Genomic DNA, 13,502 nt, shown 5'->3' with positions numbered 1-13,502 from the left:
CGCTGATTCCTCTTGTTCCTACGTCCTCTTTCACTTGGTCCAGCCATCTCTTCCTAGGTCTTCCTACCGGTCGTTTTCCGGCCACGACTGTGTGTAGCCATTGTTTTGCTGTCCTTCTATCATCCTTTCGTTTGACATGGCCAAACCATTTCAAATGGGCCCTTGTCACTTTTTCATTCAGGGATGGGTACACACCAGCTTCCTCCCTTATTCTTTCATTCCTTACCCTGTCCCTTTTTGTCTTCTGTACCATAGTTCATAGGAACTTCATTTCTGCGGCTTGTAGTTTGCTATCCACTTGTTGGGTTGTTGTGCAGGTTTCTAGGCCATATGTTATTATGGGGGTGAAGTATGATTGGAATAGAAGCAGCTTTGATCTTAAGGGAACTTGTTCGTTCCAGAGGAGGTTCCGAACTTGATGGTAAAACTGAGCTGATTTTTGAATGCGGTTGTTAATCTCATGCTGTATTCTGTTATCACTTGAAATGATGCACCCAAGATATTTATATTGGTCTACTGTTTCCAGCTGTGTACCTTCCAGCATTATTTTTCCTTTCTTCTTCTGCCTGTTGACAGACATAGTAACAGTTTTCGATTTATTTACTGTTAATCCGTGTGCTTTCAAATGTTCATTCCAGGTGTTCAGCCTCTCTTGGACTTCCTTCTCTGTATTTCGCCAAATTACTACATCATCTGCAAATGCAAATGCATTGATGTCCATATTGTTCTTCTGCTTAATTTCTTTCATGACTTCATCTATGACAGTGATAAAAAGTAAGGGTGAAAGGGTACTGCCTTGTTGCACTCCTTTAGTGGTTTGGAACCAATCAGAATTACCGTTTTCTATCTGTACGCAACTGCAGTAGTCTTCGTAAAGCATTTTAACTTTCTGAATAAGCCCTTTGGGTACATTTTTCTTTCTTAACCATTCCCATATAGTCTTCCTTGGAACACTATCAAATGCTTTTTCGAGATCCAAAAACACTAGTGTTAGGTCTCTGCCCTTCTCCCAATGCTTTTCTAACAGTATTCTGAGTGCAAATATGAGATTGGTAGTTGATCGGTGTTCTCTGAATCCATATTGTTCTTCCTGTAGTTGTGGTTCTATTATTTTCCTTAGCCTTTTTTCAAGTATTTTCTCAAATATTTTCAAACCATGAGACAATAAAGTGATCCCTCTATAATTGCTACATTTCTTCTGGCTTCCTTTTTTGAAGAGAGGTATTATTATTCCCTTTTCGAATCATCTGGGACTTTCCTATCCTTCCATATAGCATTAATTACCCTATGAAGCCACTGTATTCCTATTGCACCAGTTGCTTTGATCATATCTGCACAGACTTCATCAAATCCTGTTGATCTTTCCTTGGGCATACTATTAAGGGCCGTCTCTACTTCCTTCCATGTTGGCGGGCTCTCTTGGTCAGGCTCATCATTGCAGCTTAAACTGACCTGCGTGGTTACATCATTGGAGTCTTTCCCAGTACTGTTGTATAAATTATCAAAATAGGATTTCATGATCTTCCTTATTTCTGTCTCTTCCCTAACTATGTTACCATCTGGTTCTTCTATTGCTGTTATATATTCATTGTCTCTTCTTATATTTCGTATTGTTTGGTAAAGTAGTTTAGAATTAGCTTTGCTGTCTTGCTCTAGTTTATCTGTGAAATCAGTCCAAGCTTTCTGTTTTTCTTCGGCCACAATTTTCTTTACTCGTAACTTCCGATCTCTGTATTTCTGCTGCAGTTCGTTTACTCTAGATTCATTCCTTTGACTTCCTTTTTGCATTTCTTTGTCTCTGGCTTTCCTGGTTTCATTTTTCGCTTTCACAGCAATCTTCACCTGATCGTTCCACCAAGGAGTTTCTTTTGCCTTCATTTTGCTATTAGTTTTACCACAAACTTCTACTGCAGCTCTGACAATCCTTTCTTTGAATCTAGTCCACTCGATGTTGCCTTCTTGTAATGCATCTGATGGTAATTTATTGGTCACTTTTTTTGTGTATTCAACTTATTTCTCTGCCTTCTTTAGCTCCCATGTCTTGATTTTTGGTTTCCTGTATTTCTGAGGTCTACAAATTTCAATGTGCTTTATTGTTGCGAGGAGAAGTCTGTGGTCACTGTCCAGGCTTTCATTTGGTATAACTCTGACATCACATATGGTCTTTCCTGCTTCATTGTCTGATATAAAATAATCTATCAGGGTTTTAGTATCTCCATTCCAACTGTATCTTGTTAGTTTATGACTTAGCTGCTTCTGAAACCAACTGTTGTTTATTCTCAAGCCATTCCTTACACATAGATCTAGAAGACTTTCTCCTTCTGGGTTCCTGTCTCCATAACCATGTGCACCTAGTACATTTTCATATCCAAGGCGTCTGATCCAACTTGAGCATTTAGATCTCCCATTACTATGATATTTTTCTCTCTTTCTATAGCTTCTTCTAAATCAGTTCGGAATTGTTATTTTTCCTCTTCGTTACAGCCAGTCTGTGGGGCATACACCTGGACTGCTGTCAGCACACTCTTGTTAAGAGAGATGTTCAACTTAATAATTCTTTCATTAACATATATTACCGCTTCTGTTTTATTTCCATTCCAATGTAGTTTGTATCCTTTTCTTAGCTTTCTTGTTCCTCTTCCCTTCCACTTTGCCTCACTCATGCCAAGAATACAGAGGTTCCTCCTTTCCATCATATTTATCAGCTCCTCGCTTCTACCAGTCAGGGTCAGGATATTTAATGTTCCAATTCTGTGTTTAGGACTCTTTCTTTTGGGCTTCTTCTCAGAACATCGTACTTGAACATCAGCCTTACGGTCATCATACGTTGCAGATGTTAGAGAAGATGTGTCTATCTGTTATTTTTGCATTCCGAGGCTCGTTTTGTAGTTGAAGGCAATCAATATAACCCTTCAGTTGACTTGCTAAGCCTAACACTGCTGGGGATTTTCTGTCAGGGGTATTCTCCCTTAGCCTTTGGTAGTCCCCTACCTCACTGCAAAGCAGCAGCTGATGAATTTATGTGTCATTTCCTACACAAGGGTCTCATCAAACCTTCTAGGGGTAAACTCCTCCACCCGTAGCTGTTGGTCTTCCCCTAGTTTGTCGGGTTTGGTGTTGGCCTCCCAACCCTCGGCCAGACAGTCGCAGGTAGTACCGTCTACTGTCGCATACAGTAGCAGGATCACTCCTGACCTGACAAAATAGATGGCTTTCTTGCATTTATTTATTTATTATTGTTTGTTGTTTGTTCAGATAAAATGAGATTTATACTTATGCAGATGATACACGTAAAACCTTGGATTGCGAGTAACTTGGTCTGTGACTGTTTTGCTCCATTATTCATTCGTTCCATATTAGGTCTCAAACTACTTGATGGAATCTTCCCCCAGCTTGAATTAGGCTGGTTACGTCCTCATCTATTGAACCATATTTGATATGCTGCCAAGGTTTTGAATTTAGCTATTGTCTTCAGCTGGTTTCTTTCTAAAATAATGTGGCCTGTCAGCTGCCCATTTCTTTGCATAACCTCACTCGCTTGATTAAAAACAAGGCCATACTCCTTGGCTACTACCGCCCAGACATTAACCTGTTCCTGAACTTGATGTTTTGAATAACCCCACAGACATATAGTCCAGCATTTGGATCCCAAGTAGGTATAATTCATTCTGTAAATGTACCTGTAATCCACAACACTTGTACATCAAAACAATTTTTTCCATAATAAATAACTGAAACACAGATGATTCTGTAATCAACCAAAAATATATATTAATATAATATGATTCACATGAGAAGCAACTTTCCTACATCTTCTAGAACACGTAGCCATTAACATGATGTTCTTATGACCCCTTCTGCTGTATCCAGACCTTTTAATTCTAGTAAATGAAGTTCTTCTTTAATATTGTGCAAATAGTTGATGTAGGCTTTGTGTAATATCTCGCGATATTGGGCACATGCATGCCTTGTTCTAAAGACTACTTCTTGATGATTTCCTTCTTAACTTTCACAGTTATCATCCCCTTCTTCATTTTTTTTTTATTATTTTTTTTTTTTAATTCTTCCATGGGTCCCATTGCTGTAGTAAAGTGACTAGATAACCGTCACTACATTTGGACACAAAATAGGAAATTTTTTATGCACACGCATGATTACAATACTATAATATACACAGTAAAGTATGTATGGATGTTGACTATATGAGTGAGGCACGCTAACTGAACTCGAGCATGGGAGAAGATTATACACAACTCCACTGCATGAGGGAAAGGGGAGGACAAAACAAATGACTTGGTTGTCGTTACGGGATGCTCAGCAGACAATCAGTACTACGTGTAGTGCAAAACCTGCTCGTTTTATCAAAATAAAATTAATTTTAAATTTCTGCTCATCTTGCAAAACACTCACAAAGTTACTCACAATCCAAGGTTTTACATGTATCATCTGCGTAAGTATAACTCTCATTTTATCTGAACCAATGATAACGTAAACTTTTCAATCTCATTCATTACTGTTTCTCTATGTACAGAATGGAATGCCTTTTTAATATCAAGGAAGGCCATTCACAGCTTTCTTACGTTCATAATACGTCTGTATCAACTGGCAGAAACCAAATATAAAGTCTGCAGTGGATCTACCCTGTCTGAAACCATACCCTTTGTCAAAAGTGGTATTATTATACTCTCTTGCTGGTCTGTAGATTTTGTGAAACCATATGCAGATCCATTGTTTTCCAGCGACTTCCATGGCTTTAATCAACTCCAAAAAAAAAAAAACAGCCGACTTACCAGTTTTAATATATTTCCATACATATTCAACATCATTCTGTCAGATCTGTCTCTTCACCAGATGCTCAGACACTGCTTGTTCCACTGTTTTTTTTTTTTTTTTTTTTTTTTTACGTCTCACTGATACAGGTATGTCTTTTAGTGATGATGGGATAGGAAAAGGCTATGAGTGGAAAGAAAGTGAGTGTGGCCTTAAGCTGCAGCCCCAGCATTTATCTCATAGTCTCTCCCTATTAAAATATATAGTCAGTAAGTGGAAGTACTCTTACCTTAAAAATTTTGTCCAGTTGATCATACGTATCCCTAACCCCTGTGAAAATGGACTGCCCATAATGGGGTTCAAGCCCACTATCTCCCGAATGCAAGCTCAAAACTATGCGACCTTAATCGCATGGCCGACTCACTTGGTCATAAAAATACTCTTTCTATGTCTGTTTAATCTCGCCATCAGCAGTAATGAGTATCCACCGTCATCATTAAGATATTTACTATGCTGCTTTTCTCGTTATCTTGTTTGTTATCAAGCAGTAAAAAAATATTGTTGTACAGGTATTACTTACCTGAAGTAATGCAGAAGCCATGTTTTCACCCTCCATGACATCATAGAGACGAGGAAATGCAAGCCCCACCTTCTGACCACGATAGAAGCCTAACTTGTGAGGCTTGTAGCCTGGAAGGTGAGTCACTCCAGACCAAGTCTCTTCAATTGGGGTGCCTAGAATCTGAGGAGAAAATTTAAAATGTATTTTAGTACAAGAATCCAACAATTGAAGTCTATAAGACTGTTAAGACATCTGTTCATGATCCTAAAGTATTACACAAAACAAAAGCTTTGTTACTGTGAATCCAATTGAGCGCAAGATAGTCCTGGGTTTCATGTGATAACTGATGAGAAACATAAATGGAATGCTAATGAGTAACACTAATCAAATATTTACTAAAATATTAATATACTGTATTGTAACATAAATTCAAATTTGGTTAAACAGAAATTGATCATTCAAAGAAGAGAAGTCCATTAATCACAACAAAGACAAAATGCTGATCAAATTCCTGAAAACAAAATGTCTGAAATTTAACCTTCCCTCAAAATGAGTTAGTAGAAATAGGAAATATTGGAAAGTAGTTCAAGGAATGCTTTAATACATTACGTGTGCAAGACTCAAAAGTATGAGAGTACTGTAGTTCCTTTATTTGACAACATATTGTCAAAATTAGTACAGTTGTTCTATAGTTTTGAGAAACTGGCAGCTCTAATGATGTCAAAATAAGGAAAAAGTTGGGACATATAACAAACAATTCTTTTTCATATAGAGCTTGGTTAGAAATGAATAAGATGATCAAAATGTTTCAATCTGGATGACAAAATTCCAAGAATTTCTCATCAATTATTGCTGATAAATGATGTAATCAGATTAGCTGTTTAGAAGTAATTTATCTCATAGTCTCTCCCTATTAAAATATATAGTCAGTAAGTGGAAGTACTCTTACCTTAAAAATTTTGTCCAGTTGATCATACGTATCCCTAACCCCTGGGAAGGTAGGAACACCTGTGATCATCTCGACAAAAATGCAGCCCACACCCCACATGTCCAGTGAAGTGGAATATTCTGTACTTCCCAGAAGCACATCTGGCGGTCGGTACCACAGAGTTACCACCTCATGCGAGTATGTATGTGATGGAACAGATTTGGCTCGTGCTAGACCTGGAAGTAACAAGATATTTTTATTAATCCATTCAGACCCAGTGATCATTGCAATGTACACAGAATTTTAACATAATTAATAATGCTTCATCTCAGTTTACGACTTTTGAAATGGTTCGTACCTATTCATAAACATCTCTACTTTTGCATTTGATAACAAACTACCATCTATTAGAACTAGGAGAAAGTAGAACAAATTAACAGCAGCATGCAAGCATGGCTGAATATATTGCAGGTTTTCAAGCAAAATACATTAAATCAAAAATCAAAAATAAGAAAAAGAATAAGAAAAATAAGATGAAGAGGTTAGAAAGTTTTAATCTTTCACTGCCAATATCTGCTCTCAGAATAAGAATATTTATTTTTAAAATTATGCGTACCATAAATAATTTAGTGGTACAAAAAGCACATTTATCATAGACATATTTCATGTTTTATACAACATATTGTCATAAGAAGGTGAAAGTAGGCAATAATACATTTTAGTGAAATTTCTACATGAATACAGTTTTGACATAAATGCCAAGAAAAATAATACAAAGATTATACTAATTTTTAAGTCCCTCTGGGAATTAAAATCTCTGTAAAAAATAAATTCTGCAACCCTGGAAGAAAAATTCAGGTCTAATATTAATATATAAGATAACTATCAGACAGATTTTTACCAGGCTTATTTGGAGATGAAAGGAATTAGTATATTATCATTCCTGGAGAGTACCTTAAAATTTGAAGTGTAAGTTTTTTCACTCATAGAAATTAATTTTAACATTTCAGATAATTGTTATAATTGTCTCACTTATTGATGCTTAAGGAGCTGTTTTGGACAGATGTTAATTTTTTGGTTTCTTTTTTTAGGCTGTTTGCATCCTACTAAAGACTTCCAAGATCACTTATTTCTTGCATCTTAATAACATTTGAACACCCAACCACATTTTAACCAAATTTTGTACTATTTAGTGCCTTCTATTACTCATATAACAGCCAAACTTTGCACTTTCCTGTACATGCAAGCAATAAAAGTTTTATTATAAACTTGGTAATCCATTATACTAAGAAAATGATGGCTACTGGACTAAAGAAAAGAGTGGTTGAATGGATGGCTGAATTTCTAGAAAATAGATCTCAGACAATTATAGTAGGTGAAGCATTATCTGATCCTGTAACAATTAAGCGGGTGTTCTCGCAAGGCAGTATTATTGGACCTTGATGTTTTCCTATGTGTATAAACGATATTATTAAAGAACTGGAATCGCAGGTTTTGGTTGATGATGCTATACTGTATAGAGTAGTAAATAAGTTATAGGATTCTGAGTGACTGCAAAAAGACCTCGACAATGTTGTGAGATGGACAGCAGACAATGGTAAGATGGTAAGATGGTAAGCAGGATGAAAATTCAGGCTGTAAGTTTTACCAAAAGAAAAAGTCCTCTCACTTTTAATTAATGTGTTGATGGTGTGAAAGTACTGCATGGGGATCACTAAGTATGTAGGTGTTAATATAAAGATCGTTATTGGGGTAGTCACATTATCAACATTGTAAATAAAGGTTACAGATCTCTTCATATTATTATGAGAGTATTAGGGATGGTGGTTGTGAGGACGTAGAGGAGAGGGCAAGTCTGGTAAGACCTCGCCAGGATTACTCAATGCAAGAACCAGAAGACAACCAAAGGAAAGTAGTACAATTTGTTCTGGGTAATTTCTGACAAAAGAAGAGTATTAGAAAAATTTTGCAAACTTTGGGCTGGGAAGATTTGGGAGTAAGGAGGCGAACTGCTTGATTAAGCGTTATGTGCTGAACTGTCAGTGCAGAGATGGCGTAGAATGAGGATGAAGATAAAGTCAGAATTCAAGAATACATTGGGGCAAATAATTATTTACTGGAAGATGAATTAGAGAGACTGGAATAATTTATAAAGGGAAATATGCAATAATTTCAAAGTTTTCTGGAATCATTTAAGAAAAGACTAGGTAAACAGTAGTTAGGGAATCTGCCCTAAATGCAGATCAACAATGATTGACTTACCAACCGATTGATTTGTTTTTTATGAGGACATCTGAAAGGGAGAGCTTACCAAAACAATCCACAAACAATAGACTCTTTGAGAGTAAACATCTCTGAAGAAATTCAGGCAATGAAGGCAGGCATACTGACAAAGACTTTCCAAAATATTGTGTGCAGGATTCAATACAGTTTCGATAAAATTGTGGTCATTTCTAGCAGATGTTTTGATGCCATCACCTTTTCCACAATATGAGGTATTTCTGCTTCAAATTTCATCATAATATCTACATTGGTGTTATAGTCATTTAAGAAATAGGTACCAGTTGAGTAGCAGCCATGGAAAGAAATGCTCTCTGAATTCAACTGGTTTCTGCCCTAAATCAGTAACTCTGAAATAAGAATCCTCTACATTCATAGTTTCTGCCATCAAATATGACTACAAGACAATACTACTTATATGACGACTGTTCGAAACACCTTCAGCAGATTACGTGTTTGATGGTGTTCCAGTTCAAGTTTTGCAGCCAACTGCTTGATGCCTTTGATGTATCTTATGCTTAGACCTTGTCTAGTAGAATTCTGACAAGTGTGCAGTCATGCTCAGCACCAGTTCTTTGCATGTACTGATATCAACATTCAAGTCATAATTATTTTACCTCTCTAATATTAATAGGAATGTTTTCTATACCTACATTCATATTAATATTAATGAGATACAAATGTTTCTTGAAGTTGTTCACATCTACTCTAGATAAAAGATGTCACTGTGGGTTTTAGTTCTTTATCTACTCTACTATTTGCTGGTAGTTCAGGGTAAGAGAGACCTGAGGCTGCTAAGGTTAAGGGTGCCAGTTTCTCAACTATAGCTATTACTTAGAAAGCCACTGGAATTACAGTATTTTTTATAGCTGTAATCATGTTAGCTGTAACTATAGGTCCTTTTTTTTGTAACAAAATTTATTCAGGACAGTGAATTCTTTCATTTTTCCAGTTCAGTACAAATGACAATATTCTTTTCATTTCGGGAACATAACTGATCATATTTCAATAATAAGATGTTATTTTTCTATAGAGGTCTCTATCTGAAATTATGCTTATTCAATAATTTTTCCAACTGATGAATTGAGGAATACCAAATTCTTCATTGAATTACTAGTTAAGTATGGATTACTACAATAGTCATGTTCTGCTGAACGCTACAGCCTGAAACATTCAATGAAGAACTTACCAAAATCTGCCAACTTCAGTTCACCCAGCTCACTGATGAGCAAGTTTTGAGGTTTAACATCACGATGCAAAACTCTGCGCCGATGACAGTAGGCTAGACCCCTTAATAGTTGGAAGAGGAACAGTCGCACATTACGGTGCTCCAGTCCACCCGCATGCTTTTCCATGTACTGTGACAGATCCGTGTGCTGAAATTTAAGATAATATCACATTACTGTTACAATAATATTTGTTGGTGTTGTTGTAAATTAAATGTTGTAAATTCAATGATGAATTGATAGAGTATCATTCACAAACAATTATGGACAGACTACTATAGGGTGAACACAAAGTCTCATTACCCCCTATGTATTACATAGATCGTGTTTCCTATGTATTACACTGATGTTAATGAATTGTTGTTTCTTATTGCCGTACGTGTTGATATACATCTAAATCATGGCAGATGATTCCACTTACACCACGGAGAAACGGATCGTAATGAGCATGTGGGCTCACGAATGACCGCATACACGAAAGTCAATGAGAGATATTCAGCATGATTTCACTGTAAGGTTTCAGAAACCTATTGCCGTTAGAGATTATCTCAATGAGGTATTGCCTGATAAATGGATTGGACGTGGCTCTGTCCATTTGCTTGCGCCTTTGGAGTGGCCACCCCGAAGTCCTGATCTCTCATCCTGCTTAATGCATTATGGGGGTTCATTAAACAGGAGGTTGCTGCCATACATTACGAGACAATTGACGAACTTAAGGATGCTGTTCGACGTGCATTTACTACCATCACGCCAGCAATGTTGAGGAGAATTGCACATAGTACATGGAGGAGAATCATACTCTGTTATGAAAACGATGGTGTACACAGAGACACCCTGAAATAAATAATAACGAACAGTCACATTACCTCAAAGTTGTCAAAGTTGTAATACATAGGGGGTAATGGGACTGTGTGATCACCTTGTACAATAAAAAATAAGTTACCATACATTGCTGCCAAAAGACTTAAGGCTAAATGATGCTACAAAATATCTTCTGAAACTTTTTGAGCATAATTTATTTTCTTAAACAAGGAGGCCCATGTTTCCAGATGTTTATTTCTTTTACACTATGGATGACAGCCATGCAATCTTACTCATAATATACCCGTTGAAAATTTGTATTGTGGATTTGTAGGTAACTGAAATATTTTCAGCAAAGATTGTGACGGATAACGTGGGACTTGAAATAAGGAAATACTACAGTATTTCCATGAAGACAACAGCAATAAACCACACATATGCACTAGAACACAACATACTGTATCCCCACAGAGTGCAGTTTTCCAGTCTGTACATGCAACAGACTAAACTGCTCATCCACATAGATTAGGAAATTACTATCAATTAATGCATCATCACTTACGGACCACATGGGTATCTGAGGAGAAGAGTAACATATATTACTCGTACAGTACCTTTAATTTATATAAAGCTGATCAGGATTAGATACTGTAAAAGAAGGATTATCTACTATCTGTACAAAAATCAGTCTGCAGTTATAAGAACTGAGGGCTATGAAGAGGAAGTAGCTATCCAAAAATGACTGAGGCAAGGCTGCAGTTTGTTCCCTCTCCTTATATATATATATATATATATATATATATATATATACACCTTATTTCTTTTATACTATGGATGAGAGACAAGTAATCTTATATAATAAAATATGCACTTTTAAATTTTCTGTCATTTCTGTCTGTCTGTCTGTCTGTCTGTCTGTCTGTCTGTCTGTCTGTCTGTCTGTCTGTCTGTCTGTATGCACGTATGCGTATCACAGGAAAATGGCACAAGAGAATTTAATGAAAATCAGTATCGAAAGTCGGGGAAAGCCTAAAATTTAATTCTCAAACAGTCATGTTATTAATTGTTCCTATTGATAAATTAATTAAAGGTAGTGTATATAGAAATTGATTTTCGATCAATTATGTCATATATTTTTACTGTCCCAGTTATGATAATAACAGAGATATTTGTGAATTTTGATATCAATGCCAAATCATGAGAAAATAGGTGAAAAGGATTTAATGAAAATCTGTATGCAAAGCCTGGGAATACAACTACAGCCTAAGCTATAAGCTATAAATAACTTTAATTCACGCTGGATGAAATGCTAGTTTAGGGGAAGGTGCCTAAAAATTTCATTTTTTAAGTATCTATGTTGTTGGTCCTGTAGAAAAGTATTACATACCATAACAAAAGTTATAGAGAATACACAAGTTCTGATCATTTACATCTTATACAATTTTACCATACCGACTATGATAATAGAATAATGAGTTTAGACTTTTGTTGCTTAGTTCATATCAATGCCAGGCATTGTTAACATGGCAATATTGTTTAATCATGTTAACTAGCAATGGTTTTTGTCATAATTGTCTTAAGTGCTTGGTCATCGGTCCGTATCAACAAGGACAAATGTGAAGATGATTATAAAAAGGGAGAAAAATCGTAAAGGAATGATTGCTTGAAGAATAAGAGAGAGTCATGAAAGAACGAAGGAAGGAAGGAAGGAAGGAAGGAAGGAAGGAAGGAAGGAAGGAAGGAAGGAAGGCCTTTACATCAGATGCTCTAATATTGCAGAATCAGAAGAAAACTAAATGTGAAGGTCTGCAATATCAAAAGCTCATAAAACAGATCAACAATAACATTATATTGACCATTGTTGTGATATGATTTGTCTCTTCTGCTGCCACTCATCTCTGATAGACTGGATTACTGTTGCGTCCCAAGTAAATCAGCATACCTGAATATTGGCATAAAGTATGTAGTTAGATAACTTTGCTTATTCTATATGATTGTACCGTCAACAACGAGTACTGCAGCTAGTTCACAATACACCTGTTGAAAATTTATATTGTGGATCTGGAGGTAACAAACTAATTCAGGCCGGACTGGGTGGCTCAGACGGTTGAGGCGCTGGCCTTCTGACCCCAACTTGGCAGGATTGATCCTGGCTCAGTCCGGCAGTATTTGAAGGTGTTCAAATACGTCAGCCTCATGTCGGTAGATTTACTGGCACGTAAAAGAACTCCTCCGGGACAAAATTCCGGCACCTCGGTGTCTCCGAAAACCGTAAAAGTAGTTAGTGGGACATAAAGCAAATAGTATTATTATTGTTGTTGTTAATTTTAGTAAAGATTGTGATGGATAAAATACACGATTCTTAAAAAACAGGCAGTAAAGGAAATCATAATCTAAGGAGAGGAAATCAAGACCTTGAGATTTACCGATGATACTGTTATATTATCAGTCTGCAGAATCTTTAGCTGAGGTTGGCATCAGGAAGGCCATCCAGCCATAAGCATATGCCATATACAGAGGTGCCAACCTTTGAAGTGGGTTATCAGTAATCCCATTTTTAACTCCCCCCCCCCGACAAAACGTTTACGAGTCAAATACAAAGCACCCCGTTTGCCCTTTCCTACAGCAATCTATTCTAAAGTATATCATATCACACAATAAAATTTGCTCATTACCTGTTAGATCTGCAATAAAATATTCTTTGTAGCTTGTTTCACACCCAGCAGCTGCTTTTCAGTGTAGGTTTTCTTGAAACATACTTCCACCCGAGATGACATTTTCGTCTTCAGAACCATAAGCGATTCCAGTGTAGATGTACTTAATGTAGGCCTGAATTCTGTCTGATTTTTCCTAACAACACTGAAAACTCTTTATTTGGGAGAGTTACTATGATGTACACTTAGTACTGCAAATACAACATTACTTAAGGTTTTAT

The 13,502-nt window shown here is 36.5% G+C and overlaps 1 protein-coding gene across 6 annotated transcripts in view; it reads right to left on the bottom strand.

Moving 5' to 3' along the window:
- Positions 1 to 13,502, bottom strand: part of LOC136857152 (cyclin-dependent kinase 14) — a 223,194-nt gene that overhangs the window by 16,195 nt on the left and 193,497 nt on the right. For all 6 annotated transcript variants that reach the window (XM_067135573.2, XM_067135574.2, XM_067135575.2 and 3 more), the window contains 3 exons: positions 9,730 to 9,916; positions 6,282 to 6,496; positions 5,351 to 5,512 (listed from right to left, as the gene is read on the bottom strand). In XM_067135573.2, coding sequence (XP_066991674.1) covers positions 5,351 to 5,512; positions 6,282 to 6,496; positions 9,730 to 9,916 — 564 coding nt within the window. The remainder of the gene's footprint in view (positions 1 to 5,350; positions 5,513 to 6,281; positions 6,497 to 9,729; positions 9,917 to 13,502) is intronic.

The sequence above is a fragment of the Anabrus simplex genome, chromosome 1, assembly GCF_040414725.1.
Source record: "Anabrus simplex isolate iqAnaSimp1 chromosome 1, ASM4041472v1, whole genome shotgun sequence".
Lineage (NCBI taxonomy): Eukaryota > Metazoa > Arthropoda > Insecta > Orthoptera > Tettigoniidae > Anabrus > Anabrus simplex.
Note: the sequence above shows the minus strand (reverse complement) of the source record. Positions and strands in the feature narration are given on the sequence as shown.